This window comes from Gadus chalcogrammus, chromosome 15 (genome assembly GCF_026213295.1).
Source record: "Gadus chalcogrammus isolate NIFS_2021 chromosome 15, NIFS_Gcha_1.0, whole genome shotgun sequence".
Classification (NCBI taxonomy): Eukaryota; Metazoa; Chordata; class Actinopteri; order Gadiformes; family Gadidae; genus Gadus; species Gadus chalcogrammus.
Genome location: NC_079426.1, coordinates 245,004 through 262,261, shown reverse-complemented (window position 1 = coordinate 262,261; position 17,258 = coordinate 245,004). Strand labels below are relative to the sequence as shown.

General features: G+C 46.0%; 1 protein-coding gene across 1 annotated transcript; it reads right to left on the bottom strand.

Annotated features, from left to right (window-relative positions):
• Positions 1–59: 59 nt before the first annotated feature.
• Positions 60–7,661, bottom strand: slc25a28 (solute carrier family 25 member 28). Its single transcript, XM_056609670.1, has 4 exons — positions 7,155–7,661; positions 4,781–5,009; positions 3,808–3,864; positions 60–3,131 (listed from the first exon to the last, which is right to left on the bottom strand). The coding sequence occupies exons 1-4, from the start codon at positions 7,500–7,502 to the stop codon at positions 2,566–2,568; spliced, it is 1,200 nt and encodes a 399-aa protein (XP_056465645.1). The 5' UTR covers positions 7,503–7,661; the 3' UTR covers positions 60–2,565.
• Positions 7,662–17,258: the final 9,597 nt, after the last annotated feature.

The window sequence follows — 17,258 nt, the reverse complement described above, 5'->3', positions numbered from 1 at the left end:
ATTCCTAACCACGCTCAGTGAAAGCAGCTGTTGATAGCCCTCTTAAAGATGATGCTAACACAACACACAGCTGTTGATAAGCCTCTTAAAGATGATGCTAACACAACACACAGCTGTTGATAAGCCTCTTCAAGATGCTACTCAAACAGTAAAGTCCACAGGTGTTTGGATTTGATGTGCACGTAGTCTTGGGTTGCCAAGACGCCTGGTTGTATCATCTAAATGTCACTTTAATATCTCTATCGCTATCTCAAATTGTCATAAGAGTCTTGAAAAGCGAATTGTAACCATTGATATTGGGTCTTTCTTTTACTCTAATGAAGAAGATTGAATGGATCAAAACAGGGCCTGTTGGACATCCTATAACTTCTACTTATCTTAGTTCTACTCAGGGAAAAGGTTATCTCATTGTGACACAATGCTTCTGCAGTTCAGGGTCCACTTCCTTGAGCTTAAAGGTGGATTAGTGCTCGTTAAGACGTTCTGTAGAAACTTTATATACATATATATTACATATATTTATCTTGAAGGACTCCAAGATTAAGTCAATTAGATCAAATGAATAAGGGATGAGTGTTCGGATCTCTGTACGGTCTATGGTAACTAGCTGCCTACAGAACAGCCCCAGTAGAGACTTATTCTCTGGTTATGAAGTCTCCACTCATCACACAGGAAGGGTAGTCTGATGGAACTGGTGTTCCGACTCCCAGGCAAAACGCTCTGGGTTTAGTCCTTAGACTAAATCGATATTGAAAATGTTTTCACTTTGAAGAATGCAACTGTGGCGAAATCAACAAACTTTATCAACAAATCATTTCAAATGAACGATGTATTCAGATCTGCGCAAACTGTAAACTCATGACTAAAAACACATCCTGCCATCTTAAAGTCAAGGTTTAACAGCGACTATTTTTTTCCCCTTGAGCCCACTTCTGCAGGCACACAGTGCATGATATCTCACCACAAATAGTGATAACCCGAATCGGATATTATCAATTCCAGATTATCAATCCACATTAGCACAAACCTAGTGTGTAATGCCCCAGACAGCATTTAGGAATATGCAGGCTCTTGCATGTGAGACAATGGTGAGGCATGAATTCAAGCTTTATGCATGAAGATGAGGCCCAACGTTAAACTCTTTATTAAGCAGAGAGAGTGCAGTGCCAGTGTTGCCACTAACAGACAACCATCAAGAATGAGAGCTTCAATTCAAACAGAATCCAGACAGTCGACACACTACACATGGCTACGTTAGCATGAAGAGTAGGTACGGTATTGAAACAATTGAGGTCTAAAACATACAGGTTACAGACATACAGCCCATAAAGCTTCAGATCAGCTCTGCCCAATTTCACTCATTTTGCTATCGAGATGAAACTGCGAACCCATGTTCTGCTATAATTTTTTCTGCCAAATTGAGATGGCAACATTAATATTAAGTTGTACAATTTTAAGGGATGATCGTATGTATCAATGCAATGCTTTATACGTTAACCAGACTTCATGAAAAATAAACCGATGATAATAATGACTTATGGAACCCATTAAGAGTCGGTTTCTGCCTGGTGGACCACATCGGTATCTTGGATCAGGACTGGGTCAAGTTTATATATTTCAGATTATTTTTTTTATTCAGAGGTCACCAAATTCACAGCTTCAGAGATACCTGTTCTACACAAGCTAATTTAAATCACAAGTGTGTCCCATTAGGTTCAGTGGGATCGTTTGCGGCCTGGGGATCCTTACAAAAAAGATCACATTTAATTTCATTGATTTTTGGTCTCTAATGTAATACTTAAAGTGTGAATATTGTGTAAAATTGCGTTATACCTTCAGTCGAACCTAACAATGCTCCGCCGTCTGTAGACCATCTCTCCAACCCAACGGTTCCCATTCATAGACCGATGAAGCTCCCCGCGCCAGTCAGACTGTCTGTAGACCATCTCTCTAACTCAACGGTTCCCATTCATAGACCGATGAAGCTCCCCGCGCCAGTCAGAGACCGTCTGTAGACCATCTCTCTAACCCAACGGTTCCCATTCATAGACCGATGAAGCTCCCCGCGCCAGTCAGAGCGTCTGTAGACCATCTCTCTAACCCAACGGTTCCCATTCATAGACCGATGAAGCTCCCCGCGCCAGTCAGAGACCGTCTGTAGACCATCTCTCTAACCCAACGGTTCACATTCATAGACCGATGAAGCTCCCCGCGCCAGTCAGACCTGAGTGGTGCTACACCATGTAAATATCATCTCCTCAGATACAAGCCCCCCCCCCATCCACACCAACAGAGGCTCAGCAACAGAAGGAGCCAAAGGAAATGTACACAAGCTGTTTTTCATATATCTGCTTTGTCTGACCAGGTGGGGGGGGGGGGGTCATTTCTATTCTCTTTGTGATTGTGATGACTGCACACCTTCTCAGTGGCCCCATACAGTGGCGATGGGGGGGGGTGGAGGGAGGAGGAGGGGGGAGGGGGGGAGACGGGAGGAGGAGGAGGAGGGGGGAGGGAGGAGGGGGGAGGAGGAGGGAGGAGGGGGGAGGAGAAGGAGGGCGAGGAGGTCTACATCTCGGCCTCGCGGTGCTGCAGCCTGCGCCCGTGCTGGCGCTTGGTGAGGCCGTACTTGAAGAACTCGTACACCGACCAGCTGATGGCCGTGGAGGGCATCTGGTAGATGACGCGGGCCTGCGAGCCCCTGAAGAAGCCCCGCAGGCCGCCCAGCCTGTACACCGTCCGGAAGGCGTGGGCCAGCCCCGTGATCTGTCTGTGGGGGGCGGGGCTCTGGCCGGGGCCGGGCGCCGCCGCCAGCGAGCCCAGCGCCAGCGACTCCTGGGTGTTGAGCAGCGTCTTGCACACGTCCAGCGGTGTGGTGGCGGCGGCGGCGATGGCCCCGGCCAGCGCGCCCGACACCACGTGGGACGAGGGGTTGTACTGTCTGTGCGGGTTGAGCTGCTCCTGCAGGTACTCGTAGGTCATGAAGTGCAGCGCCTGGAAGGGCACGTTCATGGTGAGCTGCGTGGTGTAGCTGCGGTAGAAGGCGCCGCCGCCCTCCGTCCGCCACACGGCGCGCACGCAGTCCAGCACGCCGCGGTACGGCGAGTTGTACATCTGCATCCGCTGCTTCACCACTGAGGGGGGGGGGGGGGTAGACATTAGTGAGGGACTGAACCAGTAGGTCAGTAGGATAGAGACGGGCGCGTCTTGGACCTTGGATTTAGCACGGAAGCAAACCCTTAGCCAGCTGACGCCCCCAGCAGCTGTGGAGGCTTATGATTGGTCCGATGACAGACACGAGCAGCTGGCCTGCAGCGGCTTTCAAGGGAACTCAGAACTAAATATACAGGAATAAATACGCACATTCAACCCGCTTATGGGAACTAAACCGATGTAATCCCCAAAAGACAACCAAACAGGGGTTGAGAAAATAAGAATGTTTTTGGTTGGTCGTTCAACTTCTCGCTATGGGTAGCTTGACGCGTCTGAAACTTCATGTCTTCAGCCTTGTTGTGTGTGCGTGTGTGGATGCGTGTGTATGCGTGTGTGTACGTGTGTGTGTGTGTGCGTATGTATGCGTGTGTGTGCGCGTGTATGTATGCGTGTGTGTGCGCATTTATGTATGCGTGTGTGTGCGCGTGTATGTGCGCGTGTATGTATGCGTGTGTGTATGTGTGTGTGTGTGTATGTGTGTGTGTGCATGTATGCGTGTGTGTATGCATGCGTGTGCGTGCGTTTATGTATGCATGTATGTGTGTGTGCGTGTGCGTCTATGGATGTGTGCGTGTGTGCGTTCAGGAATGCTCCTACCTTCCGCTGGGTTCATGGCCGCATCGTGAAGCAGTGTAGCCACACATCCCGCCGCCCCTGGTAATCACATACCACACATCTCAAAACACATGCAGCCAAGGTGAGGCAGAAAGTACTGTAGAGGCAACACAAATCTAAAAGCAGAACAAAGAATAGATGAGCAGCAAGCGCAATCCATCTTTATTATGATTTTTAGAATTATGTTTTATGGAAATTATGCTAAAGACTGCCGTTTTCTGAACTACACTTGGCTATCTTACCAGTGATCTGTTGGTTAACAGCTCGTACCATTACAAATGAACCATCCTAAAATAGTACAGATCTATTGAGAGGGACTGAAATTGTGGAGTAGCTCCCGTTTGAGTTCAGGCTGTAAATGGTAAGAGAGCAGAGAGTGACCCCTAGTGGAGAAAACGGGTTGTTGCTCCTTTGGAGAGCTTCACCAAAAGAGTGACGAGAGAAAAAGGGCCGGACAGGACAGAAGAGAGGACAATAAAGACTTACCGAGTCATCCACTACTCTGGAAAAGAGGGAAGAGAGAGTAGGGAGAACAGGGAATAAGGAATACGTAGGAACACAAAAGCAAGTCTTCCACGGTTACGTTTTGGCAAAACTGCTAGTGATCTTAAATTCTTCGAAGCCGAAAGCTTTCAGAGCGACAAAAGGCAGGTTTTCCAGATCCAGACAACCTTTAGTTATAATCTATCTGTCCTCTCTAGGCCACCTCAGGTTTTTCATAAGTGGTCGTCCAGGGCTACATATGGATCGTTCTGAATCAGCAGCTCTATAGATATATCAGTCGGGAGGGCAGTGTGGATAAGGAATCAGTCAAACTTTGGTCAGTCGCCACTGATAACCTTCTGGCCCATTGTCCAAAAAGGCCATTAGCTGCACTAAAACAATTTTAACGGTTTGGAAATGCGAGTGTGTGTATGCATGTGTGTGTGCGTGGGTGTGTCAGTCTGTGCGGTACCATTAGCCAAATGACTGTTAGCCCCTGGATGAATGCGATCACTTAGAGTCTTTTTAAGTTTCTCGTAGCAGGCGAAATAGAGAGCGTGGGCCGGTCCCGCCCCGACTGCTGTGGCGTTCAGCCCTCTCATTGGTCGCCAAACTCCCTCTGTGGTTATGATTCGCCGCAGGGCATCCATCACATTTCTGTAGTGGGCGGCGGGGTCCGGCTGCAGGCTCTGCATGCGAGTCTGACAGTGGGAGACAAGGACACAGCCACCATTAGAGCACTAAGGTCTGACAGTGGGGAGACGAGGACACAGTCACCATTAGAGTACTAAGGTCTGACAGACGAGGACACAGCCACCATTAGAGCACTAAGGTCTGACAGTGGGGAGACGAGGACACAGTCACCATTACAGCACTAAGGTCTGACAGACAAGGACACGGCCACCATTAGAGCACTAAGGTCTGACAGACGAGGACACAGTCACCATTAGAGCACTAAGGTCTGACAGTGGGGAGACGAGGACACAGTCACCATTAGAGCACTAAGGTCTGACAGACGAGGACACGGTCACCATTAGAGCACTAAGGTCTGACAGACGAGGACACACTCACCATTAGAGCACTATGGTCTGACAGTATGTGTGTGTGTGTGTCACTGCAACCATAAAACATAAAAAACACTTTCTAAAGCCAAAAATAAAGTTATTCTAGGGTAGGGTGGACACTGGCTCCTTTAATTTCACTAGGCCAGTGAACACCAAACTACTAGTCGCATGTGGTGGATTGGTTAGCCCCATGGATTTGGTGTGTGTTTATGCATACCTGGTCAATGCCCTTTGCACCAATTGTAAATATAATCTGTGACTTTGTTCAGAAAACAAGGATGCAATAGGTCACACATCTTTAGCCTTAGCCCTATAATAACAGCAGCATACTCAACTTAATACATTAGCTTGAGGCACCTAGGCCTTGGTAGTTAATCAATAATCATTTTTAGGTTTGACCTTCATAAGGTGAGTTGATACATCTTATCTCAAGCCCCTTGTGTTTATACTTTTAAAACACAGCTATGACCTTTGAATTGAAAACTAGGAAGGGAACAGCTAAACCAGGTCATACGCTCAACAGGTGAATACATATCCTGGTATATATATCTTCACATATCTTGAGCACTAAGTGCATTCAGTATACTTAATCATATAAAACTAGACTAAATGTATTTTGATCAAATAGGCCATGAGCTTTTGAAGATTTTTTGCTTCATGTGAGCAAACCTAACTAACACAGAACCGATGGTGTCTCATATATATATATATACACACACACACACACACACACACACACAGTATATACATACATAGTTAGGCTAAGAAACAGAATGCCATCAATGACACCATCGGTTCTGTGACTGACACAGCAGTAGGCAGCAGCGCCTGATGGAAGAGACATGGATGGAGCCTGTTTCTAAAAGGGTCTCATCAAACTGACACAGCCAGCTGACAGACCTGTCCGTGTTCTACACAATAGCCAGCAGAACAAAGATTAACCAAGATGACATTGTGTAGCAAGACAACATGCCTGGATCCGTTCAAAGGCTATACAAACTATAACATTGTAATTTAGCCATCTTAATAGATTATATAATCAATCTACCTGAATGGTATTAAAAGGCCCACGTGTAATAATCGCTGTAGGGACCACATGATAACACTAGCTCCATTCAATAACATGAAGCCCATGTGACCAAAAAAACACAACAATCATTTGGTTATGGACTTGAGAGGAACACTAGCCGTTCTACTAAGAAAAAATAGGCCATATGACAGAATGCCCATATGTCCCAAAGAACACTTTTAAAATATTTAGCGGTGCACAATGGACCTGCCAAGAAACGTATTTTGTCAATGTAGCAGCGATGATACCTGACAGATAAGCTTTTCTAGTCCATGAGTTGGTGATATTGGGGTTTACAAATGTTACCGTATATAATGCGACATTAAATGGACAAAACTTAATTTTGATTCACTGCACGGTTCGGGAGTTATATATAAACTTATGTAACATTGCAGCCGGTAAGACATGACGACACTTACGAGCTTATACTATAGCTTTTCAGCCTGCCTTTTGATAGCAGGTAGTGTGCATTATTTAACTTGTGATTACATGCAAGAGACCGGTTGGTTGACACGTTAGCCTCGGCGGATGACCTTGCCATCGCATTCACTTCTTGTGCTGCAGAAAATGTGTAGCAACCAAGCTAACTGGCTATGCTAACAAACATACAAAACACTAGTTTTGGCCCGAGCAAAGCCCATCAAATAGAGCGGGTCACAATTAAACAACAAAAACCAGCCACGGGATGCCGGCTAAACACCAAGTTGTGCTACCTTGACACAGTCGATGGGAAACATGAGGCAGTGTTCCATGATCCCGGCTACGGCTCCGGCCAACATGTGGGTGCTGGTGGAAGCTCCCTGTGGCAACCCCTCGTAGTCCGCATCGGAGTCCTCTGTCAGATCTGGCGACCCACAGCAATAATGGACAGTCTGTAGGTCTAGTTCGCCCCCGACCCGGGGTGTCAAAGTGCCCATGATACTTTCCGAAAGTCCCCAGAATCTACCCCCAAGCCATCGAACTTCTGCCCCGGCTGAGGCACCAGCTACCCCAGATTCATTGCCTGACGTCTCCGCTGTCATCCGACGTTTCCTTATGAACCCCTCTACTTCCATCGGCATCCAGACTACACGCAGAGGCCCGAAGATAGCGATAGACAGCCGTCTTGATGTTAATCAAAACATAAAAGTTGATGCATTCCCCTGAGACGATTTGAAGCCGCGTATTTGCTTCGCCATTCCCTCGCACACCTCTACTACCACACTCCCAGCCAAGGCCAAGGCGGACACCATAGGGGGAAGTGGATTCTGATTGGTTGTGATGCTATATCCGGGTCAGGACATTGGATAACGGACCATGCATTCATGCATGTGCAATAAATAACGCGCAACCTGTTCTTTTTAATAATTGTTTTTTTTTGTTTTTCTTTGTATTTGCAATGAATTTTCCCATTAGGAGATTGAACCACGCACCCTGCCAAACATATCGCATTATGATAAAACGATCGCTGATAACACTATCTGGCCGATAGGGGCAGGAGAGTGCAGTGTTGGTGGCGCTTCCCTAAACAATAACTTGTTTTCGAATCCTTACGATACGCATTACGCACATTGCAAGATGGTAAACCTACACATGGCCTGTATCTGATTTCAATGTAATTTGCCTTCGATAAAGGTTACTGATAAATGCCATAGTGTGGAATGGGCTAGGTTGTTGTGAATGACTGCATGTAGACCTATTTAACTCAGAAAAAATAAAATACCATATTCTCTATATACATTGTATTCTAAATATGTAGGCTATATTAATAGGCCTATTATATTTATCTCTAGAAGACTATAAACAGATAATAACGTAAGTTATCTCTGTAAACAATTGATGGAAATGTATCTCATTCTCCTCCGCCTATCCCATATCGAGCAAAAACAAGTAATCACTTTTTCCCTTTCGAAAACAACATAACCGACTTGATATCTTGTCAAGCAATAGGCCTACTTGTATACTGACAATCTGACCGCAATTGTTAAGGCCTAGTGTTGTTTCATTATATGCGCTTTTGCAATTGTACTTTCTATTTTGAGGATAGGCCTACTATCAATCTAGAAGACAGATATCTCTGCTTTATTGCACTTCTATCTCGGTATTGTCTCTTGAAAAGTCATGCTTAAGCGATTATCCCACACAACATAAACAATTCTTTCAATTGTCAAAACGATTTGGTTTATTGTTATGTTTGGGGTTTACCATGTCAAGAAAACAGTAAACTTTGCACTCCCAAGTGTTCATGAAGCATGATAACTCTTGAATACTAGTTTGGTAGCCCTGAGGTAAATGTCCTTTTGTCTGGCCCGCAGACATATCTGACTGGACGGAAATGAGCAGATTTCTCCACAAAAATGATAAGTGTGTTTCGGATACGGAGTGACCGAAGGAGCCGTATTCAATTTCCAGCCTTATGGCCCTGAACGGAGCATTCAGAGGGGCGCAGTGTTGAATTTCTGCCGACAAAGGGGAATGAAGTGTTAATTTCTGCTTACAAGAACAGAATTGCCTGCTCCTGATCTAGTTAATGTTGATTGGCTGTGGCCCACAGATGTTCCTTAAAGGAAAACCGAGCGGGCAACATATCCGTGTTGTTGCTTTTGCCCTGAACCTAATGCTACTCTAACACACCTAGGGAGGGTAATGCTAGACCCGGTTGGAAACCCTAGATTGCTTACAACACCACATTTGGATCCTTCCCTTCAGAAAAAAATGGTGCAATCTATAAAAGGCAGAGGAATTGTTTTACACAGCCTAAGCAAAATATTGTTAAAAAAAAAAAGGGTAGATGGTATAAAATTACAAAATAACGTATTTACGTTCTGCTGTGTTTGGTTGTTTCCATACGAGTACAGGCAACACCCTCCCCACCGAAGTCCCCGGAGACGTCCGTCTGCCAACTCAACTCGGTCCGTATTATGAGCTATGTCAGGGGGCAGCGTCGAACGCAGCCTCTTATCAAATTAAAGTCGTATAACTGAACCACTTAGGACCATTAAAGGTCTCCCATCAGACATCTTTAACGATGGCCACTGCAGAACACCTCATTGAGTAAAGAGCCTGAGATGGGCCTTTACTTGGAGAGGCCTTATCGTCTTCGTCCCCGACAGAGAGCACTATTTAACTCTTGTTCGTGTCTGATTTTATATTCTTCATATATTCAGCGAAAACATGTCATTTAATTCGTCAAATGCATTCACAAAATATATGGAATTCCCTGACATAGACATGGAAAACATAGTGAAACAAAATGAACAAGCGGTTTTCTATATCAGTACAGACTGGCAGTACATGATGTTTATGATAACTTGCATTCTGCGTTTCCTCAAGGCCTGCTGTTTTTGGATGATCTGCCAACTGTGCAGATTTCTGCTGCAAGGTATGGCTGCAGCTGTGGTTTATTAATGGTATTACTCTGCCACCACGAGGACAGTTGCAGAATGACAGGAAAAGGCATGTCTGCAATGTTCCTCCTGGCACAGAAATTAAATCTGTAACTCAGCGGATTATTATTAGTAAATAGAAGGGCAGAGAAACTGTACTTGAATCTGGAATTTCTAGCAATTTAATACTTTGATAGATTCAGTGCTACATGCATTCCATTTTAAATGCTTAAATGTGTCTTAACAAACTCCCTGGAATAATTAAGGGTTATTATTCCTTAATTTTCATGCCAATTGCAACTAACTTAAAAACAATTGGTTGGATATAGCAATGCAAATTTGTTCCTCAGCCAGATGGACACAACCCATGACATCCCAATTACTGTTCTGGGCAAGACTCGAGAGCCATTATGATGTCGTAGGGGCGTTAATGAGCTGTAAGCCGGCTCAGATGTATACCGACGCCTGCTTGAGAGCAGGGGGCGTAGCCTACCCGAGAACGCCTCAGAGATAGATACAAAAAGATGGAGACGTGGTCGCTATGGTTGCCAACAAATTGTGGACAAATTGTGTTTGTGTGTGTGTGTGTGTGTGTGTGTGTGTGTGTGTGTGTGTGTGTGTGTGTGTGTGTGTGTGTGTGTGTGTGTGTGTGTGTGTGTGTGTGTGTGTGGGGGGGGGGGGGGGGAGACATGACTACCCGTTTGCTCAATATGATTTTAGCGTAGTGTGTTCCTGTTCCTTGGCTCTCAAACCGTAGTCGGGGAGCAGAGGGGAGACGTTCCCTCCATGGCCGATGTCCTTTCGGGGGTAAGACCCCACTATGACCGGCAGTGGGTCTGTTTGTAGGTCGGAAGACATTGGCACGGATTCTTGGCGCTTGGTCGTTTATTTAACTTGGTAGTTTATTTTTACTCCAATAACACAAACTGACTCGTTTAGTTCCTCCTAGACTGACACTCGCTCACTCGCTCGTTCACTCATTCGTCGACTCATTCGCTGACTCACTCACTTTCACACGCACACACACACACACACACACACACGCACGCACAATTCCTGGGCCCCTAGACAAGATTTACTGATGGGCCCCCCTCCGCTGCATTGTTGACGGGGGGGACGGGGGGGTGGGTGGAAGGAGCAATTGTTGACGGGGGGGGGGGGGGGGAGTGGAAGGAACAATTGTTGACGGGGGGGGGGGGGGGGGGGGGGGGGCGCTATGGTAGTACTATGGGCTGGTAGTAAAAAATATTTATTATTTTTTTTTTTTTTTTGTGGGCCCCCCCTGGGCTGTGGGCCCCTAGAATCGTCATCACCTTTCACCCCTTATCGACGGCCCTGCAAGGCAGTAGCCCCGGGCAGAGCTCCTAGCTATAGTTGGAATCATGATGTTGTATAGCGCAGTCTTAATCACTTCTGATAAGTGATAACCTATCAATTTGAATGTAGAAACTAATGCATTGCACTAGAATTGTAATGCAATCATATATATATTTTAGTGCTGTCAAGCGATTAAAATATTTAATCGCGATTAATCACATTAATGTCATAGTTAACTCACGATTAATCGCAAATCCTTTTTCGATGCTAAATTTCCCTTGATTTCTTTGTCCCATCAATTGTTCTCATTTTAATGCTCCTATCAACGTGGAGAAGGGCATCGGCTTGCCTTGTGCAAAAGTTTTTTATTGATAACAACATTGGCATATACTGATCAAAACAGGACGATACAAAGAAAAAGCCTGTAGTGCAATTAAACGATGAACATAAAAAAATACTGCCTTGAACATAGCAGCCAGGCTACTGCTTCTTTGTTTTGAGCCAAAGAAAAGAAAAATGAAAAGTTTTTTTTTTAAATATTAATTAGTAATCGCTCGATAAAAAAATGAACGCCGTTGAAATTGGTTTGTGTTAACGCCGTTAATAACGCGTTTAACTGAAAGCATTAATATATTTTTAATATATTTTATTTTGATGTATTAAAATGTTTTTCATACCGGAATTGTAATTAGACTAATCTGTCTTGGGACAGGTATTTAGTTACATGATGAGCTGTCAACCTGTTTGCAAGTAGCAAAGTAAGTTTGAGAAGGTAATTCACTGCCATAATGTTTTTAATTTTAAAAGCTATAGCATTTTGTATATCGAAATGTAAACACGATTCATAACATTGAAATAGTATCCTTAGAAAAGTGTCAAGCCGTCCAGTTCTGCCACCTAGCGGACACCCACACCCTACGTCATCCATTCACTCGTGTTCAGATGTAAGTTATAGTGTTATGACGCTTTATTTTAAAATGAATGTGGGTAATGTAGCCTATATTCAAACTCGGACCTCAATAAGCAAAGTGTTTTTTAAGGGGTTCAAATAACCTCATAACGCAAACAAACAGCCAAGATGACAGGAGTCGGTAGTTGAATTTCAGTTAGTCCCTAACGTTGTTTTCAAATGACCCAATTTCAATGTTATAAACTCAAACTAATTTCCATATACTAAATGCAATAGCTTTGAAATTCAAAAACTTTTTAACAGTGTGGCTGCTTCCATATATTTTCATTTTGATATTTGAAGGCTGCACAGCGGCTCAACGTGTGACTGCATGTGCATAGACATGGTGCCCTCAAAACTAATATTCAGAACCAACACTGCCTCCAACGGCTATTGGCTAAAGCAACACCAGTAGAGGCATATACTTTTTTTTAAATATATATCTATGTGGCATTCAGTCCAATGCTGAAAATATATCTGGCATTCAGTAGGCCAATGCTGTGGTAAAGTGTGCAAAGTATGACCAAGTGTTTCTTTCTGTTCAATAGATAGAACTTTATCAATCCCCTGTAGGAGAAATTGGTTAATGTTTGTCCCTATAAAACAATAATGGTAAAAAAATTAATACAAATCATGATGGTAACTAAGTCAAACCGTCCAATCTGAAGGCTCTACCTAACCACTCCCCAATGCTCACTTCCACCAATGCAAAGCGAACATAAAGGGGAGGGCGCATGGTACGGAGGTAGATTTGTGTCTTTATTATGCAATCAAACAGAATAGGTTTGAGAGCAAAACTTTCCACACTGCAATAAAAAAATAGATTTGAGAGGAAAACTATCGACACTGCAATCAAAAAATGCAAATCCAAAAGTTTTGTTTGCAAATCCAAAAGTTTTGCTTGCGAATCCAAAAGCTTTGCTTTGGGATAGCTTTTGGATAGCATCATCATCCATAGCATCATCATCAACGGGGCTGGCTCCCATTCAGTATTATCCAGCACACCTCCTGTGCATGCTTACCAAGGGGGAACACCACTTTATATTATCAAATCAAAAATCCACCCCAAACCCTAATTCAATTTCAACGATCAATATTACCATTCCTCTTCTTGTAGTTATAATAAGACGCACACAAATAGGTTCTCCATTGTATTTTTTATCCACAACAAAACCAATCAAGGGTTTAATTTCTCATTTGGCTTCATCTCACAGATCCAGTGGAGGGGATATCTGTGGCAGCGTCCATGAAGCCACGTATGAGTCGAGTCCATGGTGCGGATGAAAGCAGCACAGGTCATATCGGGTCCATCGACCGGTTGCCCGCTGAGAAAGTAGCTAGATTTAAGGCAAGATAATAAGAAATCGTTGCACAATTGTAGTTATTTTGTGGCAACAATACAACTTTTTTGTGGCAAGAAACAAGAGAATGTAAATGTAACATCTATCTCACAACATAAGACAGAACCTCAGGGTGGGCGAGGGAGGTTGGTACAGCGGTGGTCAGTGGGTAACGCTGGACCCACGTCCATGTGTCCTCCACAACGTTCTCCGTCATGCCTTTCCAAAAGGCATTCTGGGGGGAGGGGGATTACACAAGGCTTAGCCCAATCAGACATTGAAACAGATGTTGAGAAAGATGAGTGCTGTCAACGGGAGGAACTGGGAGCAGCTCCTGCGCTGTGCCCCTTTCTCCACCAGGGGAGCGCCACAGGGCTCTCCCCTTGGAGCACCACAGGGTTCTCCCCTTGGAGCACCACAGGGTTCTCCCCTTGGAGCACCACAGGGCTCTCCTTGGAGCGTGTTATGTGCAGGTCTGCTCCATTCTTTTGCAGTTCACCTGGAGCTCCTCCTTCAGCCCCTCCTCCTCCTCGTTACCTGGCACCTGCTGTTGCCTATAAAGCCTGGGAGGCTTTATTGGCTCTGTCTCTAGCCAGGGACAGGCGGCACGGTTCCCATTCACCAGTCTGTGTAACCTTTAGTGTCAATAAACCCGGTTTTCTTATACCTAATCCTTGTTTGTCGACTATATGTTACTCCCCTCGAGCCGGGTCGTAACATATTGGGGGCTCGTCCGGGATCAATCTGGATCAGTTTTGCAGAGTTAAATATTTCTAATTTTCCCCTAGACAGAGTAACCTGGTATGTTTTGGTGGTGTTTGGCAGTGTGGCTATGAGCAGTTTTTTTTTTTTTCATGGTGAGTATGGTGAGTATTGAATCTGAGTGCTATGATTTTAAGTTGTGAGTGATCCCCCTGGTTAGTTAGGGAGTGTACCAGCTGGGCGGAGCAATCTGTCTTTCCATCTGTACACTATTTGTTATTTTGCCTGCTTTATTTTCGAGGTAATCCTGGGTGGAGACGTGTTCTCTGGTGGGGGCGAGCATTTCAGGGCCTTGGCCACATGGCTGAGGTTAACTGAGCTTTGTTTTAAAGAAGCCTCGAGCCCGGCACGTCTCAGAAGACCATTAGGGTTAGTTAAAGTTAGGCAGATACCAGGGGGCTTGCTTGGTTGATCATTTGCACTCGGAGGCTTGCTCACTGTGCTCAGCAGTGATTGGTGTATTTGGTTATTTTTGCTTGGTGATTGAAGTTGTCTAGTATGGCGGCTATAGATGACTTTATTAGTGCACCCTCGGAGGAGTTGCTTGGTCAGCTCACTAAAGAACACCACCACTGCCACCAGAGCCAGGCTGGGCTCTCAGGGGTGAAGGCAGTTGCTGGGGTGAAGACAGCTGCTGTGCTGAGCACTTCGATTCCTGTGGGTGAAAAGGACATTGATGGTGTTGTTGAACGTGGGGTCTCTTGCGCTAGGCTTCCAAACTCAGAAATTGTCGCAGATTTGGAGGTCCATCTGTCTTATCTCGATTCACGGCATCGGTCCGACGTTACTGAGGCTATTTGTAAATATCCTGCCCTGTTCTCTGATGTGCCTACTTGTACCAATGTTCTCCAGCATGACATTGATGTCGGGGATGCTGCACCTATTAGGCAACACCCTTATAGGGTAAATCCTGAGAAACGCCAGCTGATGAGTAAAGAGGTGGATTACATGTTGCAGCATGGCATTGCAGAACCTAGTGCTAGCCCGTGGAGCTCCCCGTGTTTGCTGGTTGATAAGTCAGATCGCACACCTCGATTTTGTACTGATCTTCGCAAGGTAAACTCTGTCACAAAGCCGGATTGCTATCCTCTTCCCCGTCTAGATGATTGCATTGACAGAGTAGGGTCTGCAGCTTTTGTCACTACGTTAGACCTCCTGAAAGGCTACTGGCAGGTCCCTCTTACTCAGAGGGCTCGTGAAATCTCTGCCTTTGTGACTCCAGATGATTTTTGTCAGTATAGAGTTATGGCTTTTGGAATGCGGAATGCACCTGCCACATTCCAGCGTCTCGTTAACCTGGTGTTGAAAGGGGTTGCAGGTTGTGAAGCATACCTTGACGACATAGTTATTTATAGCTCCTCCTGGTCTCGGCACATAGCTCAGGTGGAGGAGGTATTTGGTAGGCTGGCTGCTGCCAATTTGACGGTGAACCTTGCCAAGTGTGAGTTTGGTCAGGCCACTGTGGCGTATCTAGGGAAGGTTGTTGGGCGGGGGGTAGTCTGTCCTATCGGCGCTAAAGTAGAGGCCATCTGCTGCTTTGGCGTTCCTACTTCTCGGGTCGAGCTGAAACGTTTTCTTGGCATGGCAGGCTACTACCGAAGTTTTTGTAAGAATTTTGCTACTGCGGCTGCCCCCTTGACTAGCTTACTTAGCCCAAAGGTCCACTTTGTTTGGACAGAGATGTGTCAGTTGGCATTTGAGAACCTGAAGGCCCTGTTGGTCAGTGCCCCAGTCCTGGCTGCCCCTGACTTTAACAAGCCATTTAAACTGGCTGTCGATGCTAGTGATGCTGGGGTAGGTGCTGCCCTACTTCAGGACGACTCATCAGGTGTTGAACATCCCGTTTGTTATTTTTCGAGAAAATTTGACATTCATCAGAAGCATTACTCTACCATCGAGAAAGAGGCCTTGGCCCTTATTTCTGCTCTGGACCACTTCGATGTGTATGTCTCTTCCAGTCAGGTCCTGGTGGTCTACACGGACCATAACCCACTTGTGTTCCTCAGCAGAATGAGGAACTCCAACCACCGGCTGATGCGATGGAGTTTGTTCCTTCAGGGCTTCAACCTGGAGATAAAGCACATTCGGGGAAGGGACAATGTACTCGCTGATGCCCTTTCAAGATCATGAGTGTCCAAAAGCATCGGTGGTATAGGTTTTCATTTGTTTTGTTGTTTTTGGTTTGTGCAACTTGGCGGTTGCCTAGAGCAACCGTTTTAAGGGGGGGGGTGTTATGTGCAGGTCTGCTCCATTCTTTTGCAGTTCACCTGGAGCTCCTCCTTCAGCCCCTCCTCCTCCTCGTTACCTGGCACCTGCTGTTGCCTATAAAGCCTGGGAGGCTTTATTGGCTCTGTCTCTAGCCAGGGACAGGCGGCACGGTTCCCATTCACCAGTCTGTGTAACCTTTAGTGTCAATAAACCCGGTTTTCTTATACCTAATCCTTGTTTGTCGACTATATGTTACTCCCCTCGAGCCGGGTCGTAACAGAGCGCCACAGGGTTCTCCCCTTGGAGCACCACAGGGTTCTCCCCTTGGAGCACCACAGGGCTCTCCTTGGAGCACCACAGGGTTCTCCTTGGAGCGCCACAGGGTTCTTCCCTCGGAGCACCACAGGGTTCTCCCCTCGGAGCACCACAGGGTTCTCCCCTCGGAGCACCACAGGGTTCTCCCCTTGGAGCACCACAGGGTTCTCCCCTTGGAGCACCACAGGGTTCTCCCCTCGGAGCACCACAGGGTTCTCCCCTTGGAGCACCACAGGGTTCTCCTTGGAGCACCACAGGGCTCTCCTTGGAGCGCCACAGGGTTCTCCCCTTGGAGCACCACAGGGTTCTCCTTGGAGCACCACAGGGCTCTCCTTGGAGCACCACAGGGTTCTCCCCTTGGAGCACCACAGGGTTCTCCCCTTGGAGCAGCTCTGTGGTCGGAGACCCCGGGGGTTGCTCGAGATGGTGATGGAGGCCTGGGAACAACAACCATCACCCCATATACCCCACAGGTATATAACTGTGGCGCCCAGGTCAGGGAATCCAAAGTGGACGGAAAAGTGATGGTGCTCCCCCCTACAAATGGCCTGGGCCGCGTGG

Excerpts from the sequence above, each read along its gene's own strand:
- slc25a28 (XM_056609670.1), bottom strand. The coding sequence starts at position 7,502 with ATGCCGATGGAAGTAGAGGGGTTCATAAGGAAACGTCGGATGACAGCG. Across the intron at positions 5,010-7,154 it reads TTCCCATCGACTGTGTCAAG|ACTCGCATGCAGAGCCTGCA; the intron begins GTAGCACAACTT and ends TCCCACTGTCAG. Across the intron at positions 3,865-4,780 it reads TAACAGTCATTTGGCTAATG|GGGCGGCGGGATGTGTGGCT; the intron begins GTACCGCACAGA and ends TGTGATTACCAG.